Source organism: Ranitomeya imitator, chromosome 3, assembly GCF_032444005.1.
Source record: "Ranitomeya imitator isolate aRanImi1 chromosome 3, aRanImi1.pri, whole genome shotgun sequence".
In the NCBI taxonomy this organism is placed as follows: domain Eukaryota; kingdom Metazoa; phylum Chordata; class Amphibia; order Anura; family Dendrobatidae; genus Ranitomeya; species Ranitomeya imitator.
Window position 1 is genome coordinate 291,652,726 of NC_091284.1, and position 21,632 is coordinate 291,674,357.

The 21,632-nt window shown below is 44.3% G+C and overlaps 1 protein-coding gene across 8 annotated transcripts in view; it reads left to right on the top strand.

Annotated features, from left to right (window-relative positions):
* The window catches only part of LOC138669788 (plasma membrane calcium-transporting ATPase 4-like), a 486,684-nt gene that overhangs the window by 343,964 nt on the left and 121,088 nt on the right, over positions 1 to 21,632 (top strand). For all 8 annotated transcript variants that reach the window (XM_069756525.1, XM_069756523.1, XM_069756527.1 and 5 more), the window contains one exon: positions 21,342 to 21,539. In XM_069756525.1, the coding sequence (XP_069612626.1) occupies positions 21,342 to 21,539 (198 nt within the window). The remainder of the gene's footprint in view (positions 1 to 21,341; positions 21,540 to 21,632) is intronic.

Genomic DNA, 21,632 nt, shown 5'->3' on the forward strand with positions numbered 1-21,632 from the left:
TTGATTGTCCACCACTTCTCTTTCTGACATTTTCGCTGGGTACAGCTAACTCCTCCATAGGGCACTCACAAACCTCCTCATGGGACGACATGCTGACGCACCCCCTGCACAGCTGAGCTGTTATTTATAGCGCCGGACCTCACACACCCCTTCCTGCTGTTTTCTCTTTCTTTTTTTTCTTTTTTTTTACCAGCGCTGCAGTGTGGCCCAGGGGGAAGGAACCGCTCACAGATCTAATATGGCGCCCCCGGAAGTGATACTGTGACCTCAGAGTTCAGGGAGCGCCACTGCACTGCGCATGCGCCGGCGTCCCTGCAGCTTGTCGGCCGCTCTCACCGCCGCCCCAGCATCCAGCTACCACCTAAGGGACCGGGGAAAGTGACGCCGACCTCCTCCCCGCAAGGCAGCACCGCCACGCCTGGAGACTCCATACCTGAGGTACATGCCGCTCCACCGGTCACTTTTCACAACGATGTCCCAGCAGGGAGATCGTTGTTTTGCAGCAAGCCGCAGCAGATGAGGGGGGAGCCAGCAGGAACCCCCGACTCTGTCTATCCGCCCTGGAGCCCGTGTCGCTCAGCAGAGACGGACAGGCGGCATCCAGGCGGACCTTCCTCTTCTTTTAGCACTCCATAGAGTCTTCTCTGTGGGTTCCCCTTTAGGAACAGGAAACCAACTGAGGAGCGAGGGGGGGCTGCCCCTTTTATCACTCTGTAGGTTTCCTGTTCCTAGGGGCGGATCCCCTCTCTCTAGTGGGTGCTGTCGTGGCGAATAGAAAATGTTGTTCCCATTCTCCAATCTGGGTATTACAGGCATAACAGGCAATTGGGTTAGCTCAGCAGTGTGTGTAGTGCTGGGATGGGAGAGAGGCAGTTTATGGTGGATAGTCTAAGGCCACATTCAGAATTTAGTCAATATTTTACATCCAAATGCGTAATCCAAAACGAGAAGTGGGTGAAAAAAGCAGAAGTGCTGCGCATGTTTCTATTATACTTTTTCTCTTAGGCTATGTTGACACGTGTTTTGCTGCATTTTAATATTCAAATTAAAAGCTGCTTTTTGCAGTACTAGCAAAAGCTATATTTCAGAAATCTCATGCACACTTGGTTTTTATTCCTTACTGAATTTGAAAACTGCTGCTTTTTTAAAAACTGCAGCATGTAAATTCTTTCAGCCTTTTGCATTTTTTTCACCCATAGAAATAGATGGGTAAGTGCAAAAAAATTAATTAAAGTCCACTACTTTTCCATTGATGACCTATCCTTAGGATAGGTCATCAATGTCTGACCAGTGGAGGTCCAACACCCCGTGCCCCCGCCTATCAGCTGTTATTGGTGTCCGCGGCGGCTGCCGGACAGAAGTCCTCGTTGCCAAACTGCTCCACCTTCTGGTAATGGTACGATGGTGGTGCCGAGTGTTGGACCCTGGCCTTTCAGACATTGATGAAATATCCTCAAATAGGTCATCAATGTAAATGTAGTGGACAGCCTCTTTAAATTAGTGATATGTAAACAATGCCTAACCAACTCAATGGCCAATCAATGTGTAAAGCCAAACATTGCCTGACCAATGTGTGAAATTGAACAATACCTGACTAGAGATGGGTGAACCCGAACAGTAAAGTTTGACATCCATACCGAACACCTACTGTTCGTGCACAGACGACAAATACGGACTTCACCAGGAAGTCTTAGTTACTATTTGGGTTTGTCCTCCTGAGCACTGGGTATTTGTTGCGCTGTCATGTGCATGAGAGCGCGGCAAACACCGCTTCTGATTGGCAGTGAAATTATTACCGCCGGTCAGACAACCACGGTGTCCACACTGTCCACAGCTGTGATCGGAAGTGTAAAGTTTACTTCAAGTTCAAATTCATTGCAGTGAAATTCTCCCGGTAAACTGCGGTAAATTCACCTCTGCACTGTAACGCTTTTTTTTCCTCACTTCCGCCTGCCTAGGAACGCAGCCTCAGTGACCGGCAGTAACTTTTATGACGTCACAATTCATTCACCAGTGGTTCTCAGCCTGGACAGTCGCATCTTAGCACCGTCCAGGTTAAAAACTATTAATCCCCAGATATGGATTACGGCGTGGGATAGAACGACAGACAAGTGAGGGATATTGTTATTTTTATTTTTGTTTTGTTACAGAAGATGAGGGATTCAATGGAATGGGCATTAGGTGAGTATAACTGTGTTTATTTTTAAATAAAAATGGAAAAGTGTGTTTTTGTTTTATTTAAAATAAGACTTTATTCTGGCTTTGTCTTTATTTGCCATGTAACTATAGGATTAGTAATGGATAGGGGTCTTATAGACGCCTCTCCATTACTAATCCGTAGGCTTGATGTCACCTGACAATACAAAGGTGACACCAACCCTACAAATAAGAACCCCTCTTGCCACTGATACAGGACAAGTGGGAAGAGCTGGGCCAAGCTCCAGAATTGGCGCATCTAATAGATATGCCTTTTCTAGGCAGCTGCGGGCTACTATTTTTAGTCTGGGGGAGACTGAGAATACCAGCCCCCAGCTGTCTGCTTTAGCTTGGCTGGTTGTCAAAAATGGGGGACCCACACTGTTTTTTTAATTTCTTTAAATAATTAAAAAAAATCTAAGTGGGGACACCTGTATTCTTGATAATCAGCCTTTCTGAAGCTGACGACTGAGTTTTGCCTGGCTGGTTATCAAAAATACAGGGGAACCCATGCCATTTTTTTTTTCATTATTTATTTACAGTGCAGGCGCCTGATGATGAATACTCCCATCCGCCGCTCTTGCTCTCACTGTTATTAGCAGCAGCAGATGTTGGCTGACCGGGGCAGTAGTCCCATCAGCTGACACCAGTGACCGGAGGTAAACTGTACACCTCCGATCACAGCTGCTGGCAGTCTGACCGATGGTGATGATTTTTCCACCTATCAGAAGCAGCATTTACCTCACTGTCATGTACTTGAACTGTTTATAACTGTTTGGCCGAACCCGCTGGACCCGAACATCCAGTTGTGCACCCATCTCTATACCTGACTAGCCTCAACCAATGTGTGAAAGTAAACAGTTGCCCGACCTACTCAGTGTTGATGTATTAAGTAAACTATGCCTGCTCAATTTAACTCCCCCACTGTTTTTACATTTGCAGTTGTGTATTTTTTCATGACCTTTTTTGTTCAGAATAGTAAAGTTTTTCAGACATAACATTTTTTTTTATCAAATTGCCATTTTTTTCAAAAAATGATTCTTGGTTTCCGATAGGCCTTCCATTTGCGGCCTAGCACATTGCATTGCTCACGTTTGTATGATGGAAGCAAAGATGAACTTTAGGATCCTGAAAAATGCTGCAAAACCTGATTTTTGCAGTTGAATATAAATTTCGACATTCTTACCTGCTAGCTTATTGCAGCGCAAGCAGGGGAAAATGATGAGTGCTGTCTTCAACACTCGGCATCAGGGAACAGTGCTAACAATACCGCTGAATCCCAGGCGCCGGTACAGGTCACACGGATGTCATCGGTTTGCACGTGTGTGGGTTGTTTTGCGGGCCGTGCTGCTGCTAAAAACCAGACATGTCACCGTGTTTTGCCCTTGGACACACGGTTCATGGACACACACTGACTTGTGCACTGACCCATTCACTTGGGTCTGTGTGTGTGAAAACTGTCATGACACGTACCAGACACACTAATGTGTGAAAAAGCCCTAAAGCAACACTCCAATGGTTTAAGGGGAAGCATGGAAATGTTTTGGAATGGCCTAGTCAATGCCCAGACCTTAATCCAATTCAGAGTCTGTTGTCAGACTTGAAGATTGCTGTTCACCAGAGGAAACCATCTAACTTGAAAGAGCTGGAACAGTTTTGCCTTGAGGAATGAGCAAAAATCCCAGTGGAAACCTCAGAGACTAATTCAAAGCAACCTGCAACTGTAATAGTTGAGAATGGAGGCTGCACAAAGTATTGACTTTACAGGGGTGAATAGTTATGCACACTGAAGTTTTCAGTTATTTTGTGTTATGTTATTTGCTTCACAATAAAAAGAAAACCAAATGTTCACAGCTGTAGGCATTTTCTTTACATGAAGTGGTGCACACCCTCACAAAAAAAACAGTGAAATTCCAGGTTGTGAGATGGCAAAACACAAAATATGCCATTTGGGTGAATACTTTCACAATCCACTGTTCTTACCTTGAAAATCCATGGCAAAATGGCTGAACATTCCTCAAACTAAGATAAGCATTTTATGAATGCAGTTAAAGGGAACCTGTCACCCCGTTTTTTGAGATTGAGATATAAATACTGTTAAATAGGGCCTGCGCTGTGTGTTACTATAGTGTATGTAGTGTACCCCGATTACCCACCTATGCTGAGAAATAACGTACCAAAGTCGCCGTTTTCGCCTGTCAATCAGACTGGTCAGGTCGGGAGGGCGTGTTCACAGCGCTGGTTCTTCCTCAGCTTTACGTTGGTGGCGTAGTGGTGTCCGCATGTTGAGGTGACTAATCCACTGTGGACGTGAACAAGCAGCGCGCGATCTGCACTGTCATCCCTTTCGTCGGTGGGGGCGGCCATCTTCCTGGGGCCGCGCGTGCGCAGATCGAGTGCTCTGTTGCACGGGGCTTCAGGAAAATGGCAGCGGGATGCCGCGCGTGTGCATTAGAGATCGCGGCGGCCATTTTCCCAAAGCCGAGTTTGCATCTGTGCGGTAGCCCAGGCCCCCCCCACACCACTGGGCCCTGGGCTGCCGCCCAGATTGACCCTCTTATAATCCGCCCCTGGCCACAACACTCACATCGTCCCCGTGCCCCTTACTACCAGCCACACTACCAGCGTCCCTTCCGTGCCCCTTCCCTCCCATATGATGATCCTGACCCATACCACTTCCCATCTACTTCATCCGAGCCTCCTCTCCCTCTGCCCACTACCAACAGCCTCTTTCACCTCCTTCCCAGCCCTCTTCTCCACCCATCACTGCTTCTGCTTCTGCCTTCCAATCCTCCCAAAACATCAGCTACACCCCTCCATACTACCAAATTCCTAACCCCAATCCCACTTTCCTGTCCACCCGCTCAATTGACTTCTCCACTCCTTCACCACTACCTATTGATCCTTCCCCACCACCAACACATTCCTCTCTCCCCACTCCCACTGTCGAAGTGTCCCTATCCAACAGCCCCTCCAGCACAATCTCCACCCCGACTTATTCCAATCTCTAGTTCTCTAGTTTGTTTTGTATGCTGAAAATTTTTTTTTTTTTTTTGTTTCAAAATAAGTTTGGTTTTGATATTTAAAAAGCTATTTTGTATTTATTCTTTATTCTTTATAAGGTATAGATTAACACTTTGGTTAAGGCTATGTGCACACGCAGCAGATTTTTTGTGTTTTTTTCACGTTTTTTCGCTATAAAAACGCTATAAAACCGCGCAAAAAAACACTAACATTAAGCATCCTATTAATTAGAATGCATTCTGCAAATGTTGTGCACATACTGAGTATTTTTCCGCAGCTGAAAAGATTTGCGGTAAAATATGCAGCATGTTCATTATATTTGCGGAATCGCGGGGATTCCGCACACATAGGAATGCATTGATCTGCTTACTTCCCGCATGGGGCTATGTCCACCATGCGGGAAGTAAGCAGATCATGTGCGGTTGGTACCCAGGGTGGAGGAGAGGGGACTCTCCTCCACGACTGGGCACCATATAATTGTTAAAAAAAAAAAGAATTCAAATAAAAAAATCGTGATATACTCACCTTCGGAGTCTTCCTGCCCCTCTGCGCTGCACGCGGCCGCTTCCGTTCCTGTAGATGGTGTGTGTGAAGGACCTGCGATGACGTCGCGGTCACGTGACACACCATCTATAGGAACGGAAGCTGCTGAGGAGATCGGCTGTTTGCGGTAGGTGAGTATAACCATTTTTTATTTTTTTTAAGTTATTTTTAACGTTCTATCTTTTACTATTGATGCGGCATAGGCTGCATCAATAGTAAAAAGTTGGTCACACTTGTCAAACACTATGTTTGACAAGTGTGACCAACCTGTCAATCAGTTTTCCAAGCGATCTGTAGCATCGCTTGGAAAACGCTAGCATTCTGCAAGCTAATTATTCTTGCAAAATGCTAGTTTTCTGCGGGAATATGCATGCCATTTCCGCATGCAATATACCCGCGGCAGGAGGCGCAGAATTGCCGTGGACATTTTTGCGGCAATTCTGCAACGTGTGCACTTAGCCTAAACAAGGTTTATTGGTCAGAGGTAAAATACTTTGGGTACAAGCCAAACAGATGCACAACTTGGGTAAAAGGTAAAACCAAACAGATACACAACTTGGGTTTAAAGGTAAAATACATAACCAAACAGGTACACAACTTTGGTAAAATGTAAAATCAAACAGGTACACAACTTGGGTAAAAGGTTAAATACTTTGGGTACTACCCAAACAGGTACACAACATGGGTAAAAGGTAAAAAAGTTGTTACTAGGTTCAAGACAAATAGTTTAAACTCTCTCATCCTGCCACTGTATTCTTCCTTCAGGTGAAATAAAATATTCTGCAAAGTGATCCCGAATTCTGGAAACAATGGCAGAACTTCTATACGTTATGTTGCTATAATCAGCCAAGGTGGTTTGTTCAGAGTGGTCCTCAATGAAAAGCTGTTCCTTGGATTTAACATAATTGTGAAGGACAACACACGCTTTCACTACCTCATCCACAGTCTCTGTCCTCAAGTTAATGGATGTCAGTAGAACTCTCCATTTGGCGGTTAAGATCCAAAACGCACACTCCACCATTCTTCGTGCACGTGTGAGTTGATAGTTGAAAATTCTTTTAGTTTGGGTTAAACCATGGCTGGAGTAGGGTTTCAAAAGATGTTCTGAAAGCTGAAAGGCTTCATCCCCAACACAAACAAAAGGCATTGGTGGCTCAGAGGTTTGAGGCAGTGGTCTAGGGGGGGGAATTGAAAGGTTTGTCCATACAAATGCCGCCCCATAGAAGACAGTTTGAAAACTTGAGAATCATTAGAGCGGCCATACGCCCCAATATCCACCGCAATACATTTGTAATCCGCATCGGCGATGGCCATCAGCACGATGGAAAAGTACTTTTTATAGTTGAAATACTCAAATCCAGAACCAGCTGGTTTCACGATACGGATATGTTTCCCATTCACCGCGCCCATGCAATTGGGAAACTGACACACTTCCTGGAAACTGTCAGCTACTTCCAACTATGTCTGCATTGTGGGATGTGGAATGAATTCGTCGTCCAGAGAGTCCCACACAGCACGGCAAGTGTGCCTCACTATTCCAGATATGGTTGAAATTCCCAGTCTGAACTGGAAATGTAGTGAAGACAGGGATTCTCCAGTAGCTAGGAATCTGTGAACAAAAGCAAGGCAGAAATTACTGCAAATTCAAAATATTAAACAATGAAAGCACTCTACAAGAGTACATAAAAAAAGAATGCTTACCGAAGAGTGACCATCAGACGCTCAGCCGGTGTAATGGAGAATCTGCAATATGTATCACTCCTTCGGATGAGATGTTCAATCCGCTCCACCAATACATCAAAGTTCTCCGCTTTCATCCGCACATAGCTGTGAAACTTCTCAGGGTCTCTTCGTAGCTCCATATATAAAGTTGAAAAGACTCCCCACGTCCTTCTCTGTGCACTGATGGGGTGGATCCTCAAACTGCGTCGGCGCAGACCCATGATGCGCTGTCTCTCTCGCTCCTTCTCAAGAACAATTGTTTTCAATCGATTTGCTTCCACGATGAAATCCACGTTGTTCTGCAGAATCTTTGCAATAATGACATCCATCTTGCTCTGGGTCTTGCTCCTCTCAAACCTGTCACCGATGGGCTGTAGGAACACTGTATATATCGTTTTCAGTGGGCCAATCACATTCTCTGCTTTTCAGGGGGCGTTTTTAAAAACCGGATCTGTCAAAAACCGGATGGAAAACCGGACGAAACGGATGACAACCGGATGAGACGGATCCGGTTTTCTGCCGGATCCAATATCCGGATCCGGCAGAAAACCGTATCCGTCTCATCCGGTTTTCACAAAATAAGCCGGATCCGGTTCTGCGGCGCGACAGCGGCACCGGCGTGCGGCGAAAAACCTGATGTGTGAAAGTAGCCTTATAGAGGTCACACTTGCTGATGAACAATTGCTGTATTTTTTTGGACTATAGGATGCACTTTTTAGTAAGAAAAAAAAATCAACTTTATGTTCACATTCTCCTTGATCATAAAAGACACTGCCTATAAGGTGACCACAGTGTCCTATGCAGCAGCAAAACTCTCTCTCCTCCAGTCTCGACACTTATCTATCTGATAAGTGCAAGACAAGAGAGGAGGCTGCCAGGAGGGGAGGCTACCAGGAGAGGAGGCTACCAGGAGGGGAGGCTATCAGGAGAGGAGGCAACCAGGAACTGTACATTACGTAGACTGCACGGATGCTGCAGGTGCGAATTAACCATTAGGAAATATCTTTTTCCCATTTTCAGTTGTCTAAATCTCAGGTGTGTCTTATGGTAAGGTGCGTCCTATAGTTGGAAAAATACAGTAATCAAGTGCATTTGATTAGCCGTAACATTCCTGTGGTATATGTAATTTTTTACAAACTGCTTCAACATTTTGGTCTAATTTGTTGAAGAGACTCTGGCATCTCGTACGTGCTGCCTGATTCATCGAAATGTGCTGCATGATTTCAGCCAGGTACATTGGCCACCAAAAGTTTTTTTTTTTTTTTTTTTTTTGTGATTACTTCTGTCTGATTGCTGTGATGCCTTTTTCCTGGTGATGAATTGAAACTGCATGAAGTTGTCATCATGCAGGACCTTCATTTTAACCAAAATGCTTTAGAATATAGGTAGGGTCATTTAATTAATGACTGCCCAAAGTTTTGCATATACTACAGTTATATGAAAAAGTTTGGGCACCCCTATTAAGCTTAACCCCTTAACCCCGATGGGTGGTTTGCACTTAATGACCGGGCCAATTTTTACAATTCTGACCACTGTCCCTTTATGAGGTTATAACTCTGGAACGCTTCAACGGATCCTGGTGATTCTGACATTGTTTTCTCGTGACATATTGTACTTCATGCTAGTGGTAAAATTTCTTTGATATTACCTGCGTTTATTTGTGGAAAAAAATGGAAATTTGGTGAAAATTTTGAAAATTTCGCAATTTTCCAACTTTGTATTTTTATGCAATTAAATCACAGATATGTCACACAAAATACCGTATATACTCGAGTATAAGCCGACACGAGTATAAGCCGCCCCCCTTATTTTGCCACAAAAAACTGGGAAAACTTAATGACTCGAGTATAAGCCTAGGGTGGGAAATGCAGCAGCTACCGGTAAATGTCAAAAGTAAATATAGATACCAATAAAAGTAAGATTAATTGAGATATTAGTAGGTTGTGTTTTTGAATATCCATATTTAATCAGGAGCCCCATATAATGTTGCATAAAGTTTAATAATGGCTCCATAAGATGCTCCATAAAGATATTTGCCCCATATAGTGCTGCACAAACCTTGATTATGGCCCCATAAGATGCTCCATACAGATACTTGCCCCATATAATGCTCAACAAACGTTGATTATGGCCCCATAAGATACTCCATGCAGACATTTGCCCCATACAATGCTGCACAAACGTTGATTATGGCCCCATACGATGCTCCATACAGACACTTGCCCCATATAGTGCTGCACAAATGTTGATTATGGCCCCATACAGACACTTGCCCCATATAGTGCTGCACAAATGTTGATTATGGCCCCATACAGACACTTGCCCCATATAGTGCTGCACAAACGTTGATTATGGCCCCATACAGACACTTTCCCCATATAGTGCTGCACAAACGTTGATTATGGCCCCATATAGAAACTTGCCCCATAAAGTGCTGCACAAACGTTATCGCCCCATAAGATGCTCCATACAGACACTTGCCCCATTTGCTGTTGCTGCGATAAAAAAAATCACATACTCAGCTCTCGTCGCTCAGGCCCCGGACACTTTCAATATTCACCTTTCCTCGTTCCGGTGCCGCTCCATCTTCAGCATCTTCTGCACTGATGTTCAGGCAGAGGGCGCACACTAACCACGTCACCGCGCCCTCTGACCTGAGTGTCACTGCAGAAGATGCTGAAGACAGAGTGGCACCCGGATTGAGGAGCAGGTGAATATCGTGCAGCGCTTCGCTCCTCGTTATACTCACCTGCTCCCGGCGCGGTCCCTGCAGGTCCCTGCTTCCCCGGAACTGCAGCTTCTTCCTGTATTGAGCGGTCACCGTTACCGCTCATTACAATAATCAATATGCGGCTGAACCCCTATGGGAGGTGGAGCCGCATATTCATTACTGTAATGAGCGGTACCATGTGACCGATCAGTACAGGAAGAAGCTGGGGCACTGGGGAGCCAGGGACCGCGCCAGGAGCAGGTGAATATTATTAGACAACCACCCCCCTCCCCTGCTGACCCCTGGGTATGACTCGAGTATAAGCCGAGAGGGGGACTTTCAGCCCCAAAAAATGGGCTGAAAACCTTGTCTTATACTCGAGTATATATGGTACTTAGTAAGTAACATTTCCCTCATGTCTACTTTACATCAGCACAATTTTGGATCCCAATTTTTTTTTTGTTAGGGAGCTATAAGGGTTAAAAGTTGACCAGCAATTTCTCATTTTTACAACACCATTTTATTTTAGGGACCACATCTCATTTGAAGTCATTTTGAGGGGTCTATATTGTCCTGAGTACGCTGATACCCCATATGTTGGGGTAAACCCCTGTTTGGGCACACGGGAGAGCTCGGAAAGGAAGGAGCACTGTTTTTTTACTTTTTCAATGCAGAATTGGCTAGAATCGAGATCGGACGCCTTGTCGCGTTTGGAGAGCCCCTGATGTTCCTAAACAGTGGAAACCCCCCAATTATAACTGAAACCCTAATCCAAACACACCCCTAACCCTAATCCCAACGGTAACCCTAACCACACCTCTAACCCTGACACACCCCTAACCCTAATCCCAACCCTATTCCCAATCGTAAATGTAGCCCCTAACCCTAACTTTAGCCCGAGCCCTAACTGTAGCCTTAACCCTAGCCCTAACCCCTATCCTAACCCTCGCCCGAACCCTAATGGGAAAATGGAATTAAATACATTTTTTAAATTTTTTAATTTTTCCCTAACTAAGGGGGTGATGAAAGGGGGGTTTGATTTACATTTATAGCAGGTTTTTTAGCGGATTTTTATGATTGGCAGCCGTCACACACTGAAAGACGCTTTTTACTGCAAAAAATATTTTTTTTCGTTACGCCAATTTGAGAGCTATAATTTTTTCATATTTGGGTCCACAGAGTCATGTGAGGTCTTGTTTTTTGCGGGATGAGTTGACGTTTTTATTGTTAACATTTTCGGGCACGTGACATTTTTTGATAGCTTTTTATTCCAATTTTTGTTAGGCAGAATGACCAAAAACCAGCTATTCATGAACTTCTTTTGGGGGAGGCGTTTATACCGTTCCGCGTTTGGTAAAATTGATAAAGCAGTTTTATTCTTCGGGTCAGTACGATTACAGCGATACCTCTTTTATATCATTTTTTTATGTTTTGGCGCTTTTATACGATAAAAACAATTTTATAGAAAAAATAATTATTTTTGCATCGCTTTATTCTGAGGACTATAACTTTTATTTTTTTCGCTCGTTTTTTGCGGGACAAGATGATGTTTTCATCGGTACCATGGTTATTTATAGCAGTCTTTTTGCTCGGCGGTATGAGAATAAAGCGTTGTTTTTGCTTCTTTTTTTTTTACGGTATTCACTGAAGGGGTTAACTAGTGATATAGTTTCATAGGTGGGGTCGTTACGGACGCGGCGATACTAAATATGTGTACTTTTATTGTTTTTTTTTAAATTTAGATAAAGAAATGTATTTATAGGAAGAATTTTTTTTTTGGGGGGGGGGGGGAATTTGTTTTCATTTTTTTTTACACACGTGTATATTTTTTTTTACACTATAACAAGCAAAAATAACTTAGAGGTAATTAATTTGTCCTCTCATACACTAACTGAAATGCAATGTGAGGTTTTGCGTTTGGGTTTAGCATTTGTGGCAAACAATAACTTTGATTTTTTCACTGCAGTGAAGGACCTTTTCTTGTTTTCAAAGAAATTGATTTAAAAAAAAAAACTACATGCAAAGAATCAACATAGTGTGGATCTTAATACTAGGGCCGAACAGGAAGCCTTAAGGTACCGTCACACTAGACGATATCGCTAGCGATCCGTGATGTTGCAGCGTCCTCGCTAGCGATATCGTCCAGTGTGACAGGCAGCAGCGATCAGGCCCCTGCTGTGATGTCGCTGGTCGGGGAAGAAAGTCCAGAACTTTATTTGGTCGCTGGACTCCCCGCAGACATCGCTGGATCGGCGTGTGTGACACCGATTCAGCGATGTCTTCACTGGTAACCAGGGTAAACATCGGGTAACTAAGCGCAGGGCCGCGCTTAGTAACCCGATGTTTACCCTGGTTACCATCCTAAAAGTAAAAAAAACAAACACTACATACTTACCTACCGCTGTCTGTCCTCCAGCGCTGTGCTCTGCACTCCTCCTGCTCTGGCTGTGTGAGCACAGCGGCCGGAAAGCAGAGCGGTGACGTCACCTGGTGATACCAGGTCGTCGGGTGGTATCATTATATCGACGACCTATTAATTATTATCTGGCAGGCGTCCGAGGCTGATCTTTTTTCCTTTTTTGCTTTCCTAAACAGAAATGAATACAATATCAAATTAACCTTTAAACATCATGATCGCATGATAGATTTTTTGGACATCCAGATTGTTGTGGAGGATGATCTTTCAATTCAAACTGATGCATTTAGGAAGGAAACTTCTGTGAATGCTCTCCTCCACGCATCCTCGGCCCACACTCCTTCCACGGTACGGGCGATCCTGATAGGGCAGTTCCTGCACATCAGGCGGTTGCGCTCTATGGCCGAGCGCTTTGAGGAGCAGGCGCTGGACCTTCGGGATCGCTTCCGTACTCGTGGTTACAGCAATCGGTGTATTAAGAGGGGTTACTGGAGGGCCAGGGCATATGCTCGTGGCCGGCTTTTGGTAGGCTCCAGGAAGGATAAGGATGACTCAAAACAAATTAGATTCATTTCTACCTATAACAATAGGTGGGGCACTATTTGCAGCATCCTTAATAAACATTGGTCCATTTTGAAAACCGAACCAGTCATTGGTGATCTTCTCCCTGAGAGACCACTTCTAACAGCAAGGAGAAGCAATAACCTAAAGGACTTACTGGTTAAGAGCCACTATGTGGCAACCCCCTCATTACCATTCTATACTGGTAAACCACGGCAGGGATGTTTTCCTTGTGGCTCATGTAAAGCCTGTCGCAACATTGTGCGGGCGTTTGATTTTCAGTCATCTGACGGAAAAAAAGAGCTTTAAGATCAGGGAATACATATCCTGCAGTAGCGACTTTGTCATTTATTACGCTACCTGCCCGTGTAGTTTAATATACATTGGCCTAACGTCAAGGGAGCTACGCGTGAGAACGAGGGAGCATGTTAGGGATATTAAGGCGGCTCAGTCCGCTGTGGATGTGGCTTCTCTAAAAACGATCCCTCGGCACTTCAGGCTGTGCCATGCATGTGATTCGGACCTCTTGAAGGTCCGTGGAATTGACCGTTTACACGGTGGAATCAGAGGTGGTGATCTTAAGCGCAGACTCTCGCCGCTTGAGTGCCGGTGGATCGTCACTTTGGATACAATGACCCCCTTATGGTTAAATGAAAACATTAGTTTCTCCTCCTTTTTATAAACTTGTGTGTTTGTTTAGTGGTACCCGATATTTTCCTAGCAGTGACTCCATTGGTACCCTGTTGTAGTCACTGATTTTATTCATTTTTAACATGTGTGTTTTTTGTGTCTTTTCCTTTTTAGTTTATTAGAGTTCGTTATATGGGATTGAGTACGTCTGTTTTTGATATCTTGCCACCTCCTGCTCCTGACCGGTGTTATCGCAGATAATTGATGCCCCTCTTGGCTTACAGCCTGATCATCGCCATGTCATCGCACGCATCATGAACAACCTCGCATTAACATATGGGCGGTTTATATTCTGCGATCTTTGCTTGTTGAAATTGTAAATGCGTTCGGTGCTAATGCTGATATGTCATACTGATTAACGCACTGAGTGTATTTTATATGCGATATGTGGGTATATACTTACAGCGTCCTTTCTGGTCTGCTGCCCTCACTTAAAATGGCGTATTGATTCTTTCCTGCCGTTGGTAGCGCATGTCCATGGCTGGCTCCTCCCCCTTGCATCCTGTCTGGCGTCTGTACGGGGCGGTACATTGGTTATTTCCATGGGAACGTACTACTATGCCCTGTGACGCCAGATGAGATGGTGGGGGCTGTGCGGCTCCGCCTTCATGCGCTTGCTAGATTTGATTATACTTACCGCCGGTGATTGGCTATCCGCCTTGGAGCGGGCTATATAAACCTGTGGCTTGGCACTTTTGTACACTGCCCCCTGAGGAAGCAGCGAAACGCGCGTTGGGGTATCGGAGCAGTGCCTTAGTACTATCCTAATGGGTGAGACTTTACTTTTTCCAGTATCTCCTTTCCGGTGACTATATGTGCATACTCTATTTGGATCTATAGCATGGGTCTTTGGCACACTTCAGAGATGGAATAGAGGAGTCTGGTGTTACTTATATGCAGCATATATACATATGGTTTTCATTAGGTTACTCATATTCACGCCACCTTGTTTTAAATATATGTACAATTGTGGTTATTTATTGAGAACCCTTGAAATTGTGGATAGTTTATTACTGCTTGTATGCATTGTCATATAACTTATCTGTCCTAGACTTATTATTTTTTGATATGTATTTTTTGTATATGTTTGTGTATTATTGATCTAATAAAATTTTGTAATTTTTTATATGAAGGTTTCTCATGGGATATGTTGCGTATTTTATATAGGTAATTATACTTGGGAATTTCTGGCTCCTTTTTCTTTCTTTATGATTATATTACACTATAACATTGTCCCGGGGGGGCATCATGTTATAGTGTAAGATCGCTGATCTGACACTTTGCTGTGCATTGTAGCAGATCAGCGATCTGACGTGCACTTCTCCTGGCTTCCCGGCGCCTGCTCTGAGCAGGCGCAGTGAAGCCACCTCCCTGCAGGACCCGTATGCTGAGGCCATCTTGGTTCCGGGCCTGCTGCAGGGAGGAGGAGGTAAGAGACCCTCGCAGCAACGCGATCACATCACGTTGCTTCAGGGGTCTCGGGGAAGCCCGCAGGGAGCCCCCTTCCTGCGCGATGCTTCCCTATAAAGCAGGCAGTCGCGGTGTGCCGGGGGTTATTGTGCCGGGGGCGGTCCGTGACCGCTCCTGGCACATAGTGCCGGATGTCAGCTGCGATAGTCAGCTGACACCCGGCCACGCTCCCCCCGTGAGTGCGGCCGATCGCGTATGACGTACTATCCTGTCGGTGGCCATACGGGTCCACCCCACCTCGACGGGATGGTACGTCATATGTCAGAAAGGGGTTAATGTTTTATAAAAATTGGTGTTTTTTTGCAACAGCTATTTCAGTTTCATATATCTAATAACTGTTGGACACAGTAATGTTTCTGCCTTGAAATGAGGTTTATTGTACTAACAGAAAATGTGCAATCTGCATTCAAACAAAATTTGACTCTGCCTCTTTTTGGCTTTTGCCTTCACTCTCAGAATAATAAGCTTCCTGACTTCTGGTGATAAATTTGGCCTGATCTTTGCCCATATATATAAAACATTTGGCCAGCACATGTTGAAAACTAACATATAAAGGGAAATAACACAATTTTCATCCTTATAGCTGACAATCATTTTCTTCTGCTTTACTAAAATCAGCAGGGAAATGGCATTTTTGGTTGGCTTTTTTTTTTTTTTTTTTTATGAGGGGGTGGGTGGTCTAAGAATGATTAAAATTCCACTTGGGGTGTTTCAGTATGAGTGTTTAGATCTCCTAACCCATAAGTAGAGTACGCTGCATACATTCTGCCTGTCCTTTGTAGGCTATGTGAGCTGTATTGGTGCTTCCAGTAACATCCTCCTGAAATCCTCCTGGGCTCGACCTCGATCCATACAAGTGTATAGACCCGGTTCAGACTCCCCACAGGGCACAGTGTATGCCCTGGGGGATTCAGAGTGACAGCAGACTTATCGATTTGGACCAGACAACCCCTTAAAAATAAATCTGTAAGCAGGTTTTGCTGTGTAATTTGAGATCACCATAATGTAGGAATAGAAACTCTGGTTAGTGATGTTACTTACTGGGCTGTATTTTGCTGTTTTAATACAATCAGTGTTTTATCAGCAGGAGATTATCACTGGACTGGACAACTTCTCTGTGTATAGTATTACAATGACGCCCCGAGCACTGAATAGCAGCCCTCTGTCACTAAACAATGTACACAGAAAGCCGTGGTGTGGAAGGATTATACACAGATAACAATTGAACTCTGCTATAACTGTAGCAGCGAAAACTGTGACTCCTAACTGCTGCACCCAGTAAACTAAGTGTAACATCGCTGGAATCGGGGTCTCTGATGCTCCCATGCTTCTGTTACATTACTTAGCAAAATCTGCTGTCAAATTCCCTTTAACCCCTTAACGACCGCCGATACGCCTTTTAACGGCGGCAGTTAAGGGTACTTAAACCACAGCGCCGTTAATTAAAGTAAATAGCGCCCCCAGGAGTCGGATTTTCTCTGGGGTCTCGGTTGCCGGGGGTAGCCGAGACCCCAGAGAACATGATTCAGATCGGTTTTTAACTTTTGCGATCGCCGGTAATTAACCTTTTACCGTCGATCGCAAAAAAAAAACGCGATTTCCCTTTTAATTTCTCTGTCCTCCGATGTGATCGCACATCAGAGGACAGAGAAACGGGGTCCCAGATAGCCCCCCGATACTCACCTGTCTCCCCCGGTGCTCCTCGTGGCTCCCGATGGGCGCAGCCATCTTTTTCCGGCAAAAAAATGGCGGGCGCATGCCCAGTGCGCCCGCCGGCCGGCACTGAGAGGATCTTTGGGGTCTCGGCAGCCGGGGGTAGCCGAGACCCCAAAGAACATGATCGGGGTCAGTTTTACCGACCCCTGTTTTGCGATCGCCGGTAATTAACTGTTTACCGGCGACCGCAAAAAAAAAAAAAAGCGATGTGTAATTTTCTGTCCTCTGATGTGATCGAACATCAGAGGACAGAGAAATAGGAGGATTCAGGGACTCTATTATACTTACCGGTGTCCCTGGGTCCTCCTGCTTCTCCTGGCCGCCGGCGTCTTCTTTGGGAAACAAAATGGCGGGCGCATGCGCAGTGCGACCGCCATCTGTCGCCATCTGCCGGCCGGCAGGAGAAGAGCAGTTGGGGCTAAAATTAGGGATAGGGTTGGGGCTAAATTTAGGGTTAGGGTTGGGGCTAAATTTAGAGTTAGGGTTGGGGCTAAATTTAGGGTTGGGGCTAAATTTAGGGTTAGAGTTGGGGCTAAATTTAGGGTTAGGGTTGGGGCTAAATATAGGGTTAGGGTTGGGGCTAAATTTAGGGTTAGGCTTCTTTCACACTTACGTCGGTACGGGGCCGTCGCAATGCGTCGGCCCGACATACCGACACACGTTGTGAAAATTGTGCACAACGTGGGCAGCGGATGTAGTTTTTCAACGCATCCGCTGCCCAATCTATGTCCTGGGGAGGAGGGGGTGGAGTTAAGGCCACGCATGCGCGGTCGGAAATGGCGGACGTGACGCACAAATTTTTTTTTACATTGAACGTTTTTTTGTGCCGACGGTCAGCCAAAACACAACTGATCCAGTGCACGACGGACGCGACGTGTGGCCATCCGTCGCGATCCGTCGGCAATACAAGTCTATGGGCAAAAAAACGCATCCTGCGGGCATATTTGCAGGATCCGTTTTTGTCCAAAACGACGGATTGCGACGGATGCCAAACGACATCCGACAAGTGTGAAAGTAGCCTTAGGGTTAGGGTTGGGGCTAAAGTTAGGGCTAGGGTTAGGGTTGGAGCTAAAGTTAGGGCTATGGTTAAGGGTTGGGGCTAAATTTAGGGTTAGGGCTAAGGTTGGGGCTAAAGTTAGGGCTAGGGTTGCGGCTAAAGTTAGGGCTAGGGTTGCAGCTAAAGTTAGGGTTAGAGTTGGGATTAGGGTTAGGGTTTGGATTAGGGTTAGGTTTGGGATTAGGGTTAAGGTTAGGGTTGGGATTAGGGGTGTATTGGGATTAGGGTTAGGTTTGAGGTTAGGGTTGAGATTAGGATAAGGGTTTAGGGATTTAGGGTTTTGATTAGGGTTATGGTTAGGGTTGACATTAGGGTTGTTTTGGGGTAAGGGTTGTGATTATCGTTAGGGTTGTGATTAGGATTATGGATCGGGTTGGGATTAGTGTTATGGGTGTGTTGGGGTTAGGGTTGGAGCTAGAATTGGGGTGTTTCCACTGTTTAGGTACATCAGGGGGTCTCCAAACACGACAGCCAATTTTGCGCTCAAAAAGTCAAATGGTGCTCCCTCCCTTCTGAGCTCTGCTGTGCGCCCAAACAGTGGGTTACCACCACATATGGGGCATCAGCCTACTCGGGATAAATTGGACAACAACTTTTGGAGTCCAATTTCTCCTGTTACCCTTGTGAAAATAAAAACTTGGGGGCTACAAAATATTTTTTATTTTCATGACTCTGCATTCTAAACTTCTGTGATGCCCTTGGGCATTCAAAGTTCTCACCACACATCTAGATAAGTTCCTTGGGGGGTCTAGTTTCCAAAATGGGGTCACTTGTGTGGGGTTACTACTGTTTAGGTACATCAGGGGCTCTGCAAACGCAACATAACGCCCACAGACCTTTCTCTCTAAGTCTGCATTCCAAAACGGCGCTCCTTCCCTTCCGAGCTCTGCCGTGCGCCCAAACAGTGGTTTACCCCCACATATGGGGCATCAGCGTACTCAGGATAAATTGGACAACAACTTTAGTGGTCCAATTTCTCCCTTTACCCTTGTGAAAATAAAAACTTGGGGGCTACAAAATCTTTTTTGTGGAAAAAAAATATTTTTTATTTTCACGACTCTGCATTCTAAACTTCTGTGAAGCACTTGGGCATTCAAAGTTCTCACCAAACATCTAGATAAGTTCCTTGGGGGGTCTAGTTTCCAAAATGGGGTCACTTGTGGGGGGTTACTACTGTTTAGGTACATCACGGGCTCTGCAATCGCAACATAATGCCCACAGACTATTCTATCAAAGTCAGCATTCCAAAACGGCGCTGCTTCCTTCCGAGCTCTGCCGTGTGCCCAAACAGTGGTTTACCCCCACATATGGGGTACCAGCATACTCAGGACAAATTGGACAACAACTTTTGGGGTCCAATTTCTCTTGTTACCCTTGTGAAAATAAAAACTTGGGGGCTAAATAATCTTTTTTGTGGAGATTTTTTTATTTTTTTTTATTTTTACGACTCTGCATTATAAACTTCTGTGAAGCACTTGGGCATTCAAAGTTCTCACCACACATCTAGATAAGTTCCATGGGGGGTCTAGTTTCCAAAATGGGGTCACTTGTGGAGGGTTTCTACTGATTAGGCACATCAGGGGCTCTCCAAACGCGACATGGCATCCGTTCTCAATTCCAGCCAATTCTACATTGAAAAAGTAAAACGGCACTCCTTCTCTTCCAAGCTCTGCGGTGCGCCCAAACAGTGGTTTACCCCCACATATGGGGTATTGACGTACTCAGGAGAAATTGCGCAACAACTTTTGTGGTCTAATTTCTCCTGTTACCCTTGTGAAAATAAAAATTTGGGGGCAAAAAGATCATTTTTGTAGAAAAAATGCGATTTTTTATTTTTTTATTTTCACCGCTCTACGTTATAAACTTCTGTGAAGCACTTGGGGGTTCAAAGTGCTTACCACACATCTAGATAAGTTCCTTAAGGGGTTTAGTTTCCAAAATGGTGACACTTGTGGGGAGTTTCCACTGTTTAGGCACATCAGGGGCTCTCTAAGCATGACATGGGGTCCGATCTCCATTCCATCCAATTCTGCATTGAACAGCGCTCCTTCACTTCCAAGTTCTGCGGTGCGCCCAAAAAGTGATTTACCCCCACATATGGGGTATTGGCGTGTTCAGGAGAAATTGAATAACAAAATTTATGGTTACATTTCTGTTTTTACACATGTGAAAATAAAAAAAAAATGGTTCTGAATTAAAAGGTTTGCAAAAAAAAGGTACGGAAAATGTTCATTTTTTCCTTCCACATTTTCAGTTCCTGTGAAGCACGTAAAGGGTTAATAAACTTCTTGAATGTGGTTTTGAGAACCTTGAGGGGTGCAGTTTTTAGAATGGTGTCACACTTCGTTATTTTCTATCATATAGAGCCCTCAAAATGACTTCAAATGTGATGTGGTGCCTAAAACAAAATGATGTTGTAAAAATGAGAAATTGCTGGTCAACTTTTAACCCTTATTGAGCTGATGTAAAGTAGAAATGTGGGAAATGTTATTTATTAACTATTTTTCGTCACATCTCTCTGATTTAAGGGCATAAAAATACAAAGTTTGAAAATTGCAAAATGTTAAACATTTTCGCCATATTTCCGTTTTTCATAAATAATCGCAAGTAATATCGAAGAAATGTTACCACTAACATGAAGTACAATATGTCACGAAAAAACAATCTCAGAATCAGCGGGATCCGTTGAAGCGTTCCAGAGTTATAACCTCATAAAGTGACAGTGGTCAGAATTGTAAAAATTGGCTCGGTCATTAAGTACCAAATTTACTCTGTCACTAAGGGGTTAAAAATGTAACTAATAAAAATGTTTGCAATACTTGTGTGTAAGATTTAATTTGTTAAATTTTTCCACGAACTTTACTTTTTCTAAGCGATTTTCCTATCTAAATAGTACTTTTCTATAACAAGGGTCCTTAATTGCTGAGTTAAAAACCCTTTGTACGGCTGTTGGAGCCCTTCCATTTACACGTTCGTTCATAGTAACCCATGGTATCATCAATGGGACAGGTATTACTACTGCGCCAATATTATACGAGGCAAAATGTGCTAGCCTAATTGTTATTGGATTTACCATATTTATTCCCACGGCACAGCTACTCTCATACCTGATCTTGTTTTTAGCATTTTACCTATCTTTGATATTCAGATCTGTTTATGCCATATTTCAGTTTTCTGTTGTGTTTTCGCTACATAAGTGTTCGTTTAGCTAAAACTAATGTTTATAACTATTCCAGGTTTGTCCGGAAACCTTGCAGACTTGGAAAAGAGAAGACAAACGTTTGGAAAAAATTTTATTCCCCCAAAGAAAGCCAAAACATTCTTGCAACTTGTATGGGAGGCATTGCAAGATGTAACCTTAATCATCCTGGAAATTGCAGCCATAATATCACTTGGCCTGTCTTTCTACCATCCTCAAGGGGAAAATAATGAAGGTGAGTGACCTTTTCCATCATCTTTTTAGTCCATATTCTCCAATGAGGTTCTAACCTCCTCCAGGTGGTCTGACTAAGGTGGAACATTTCTCC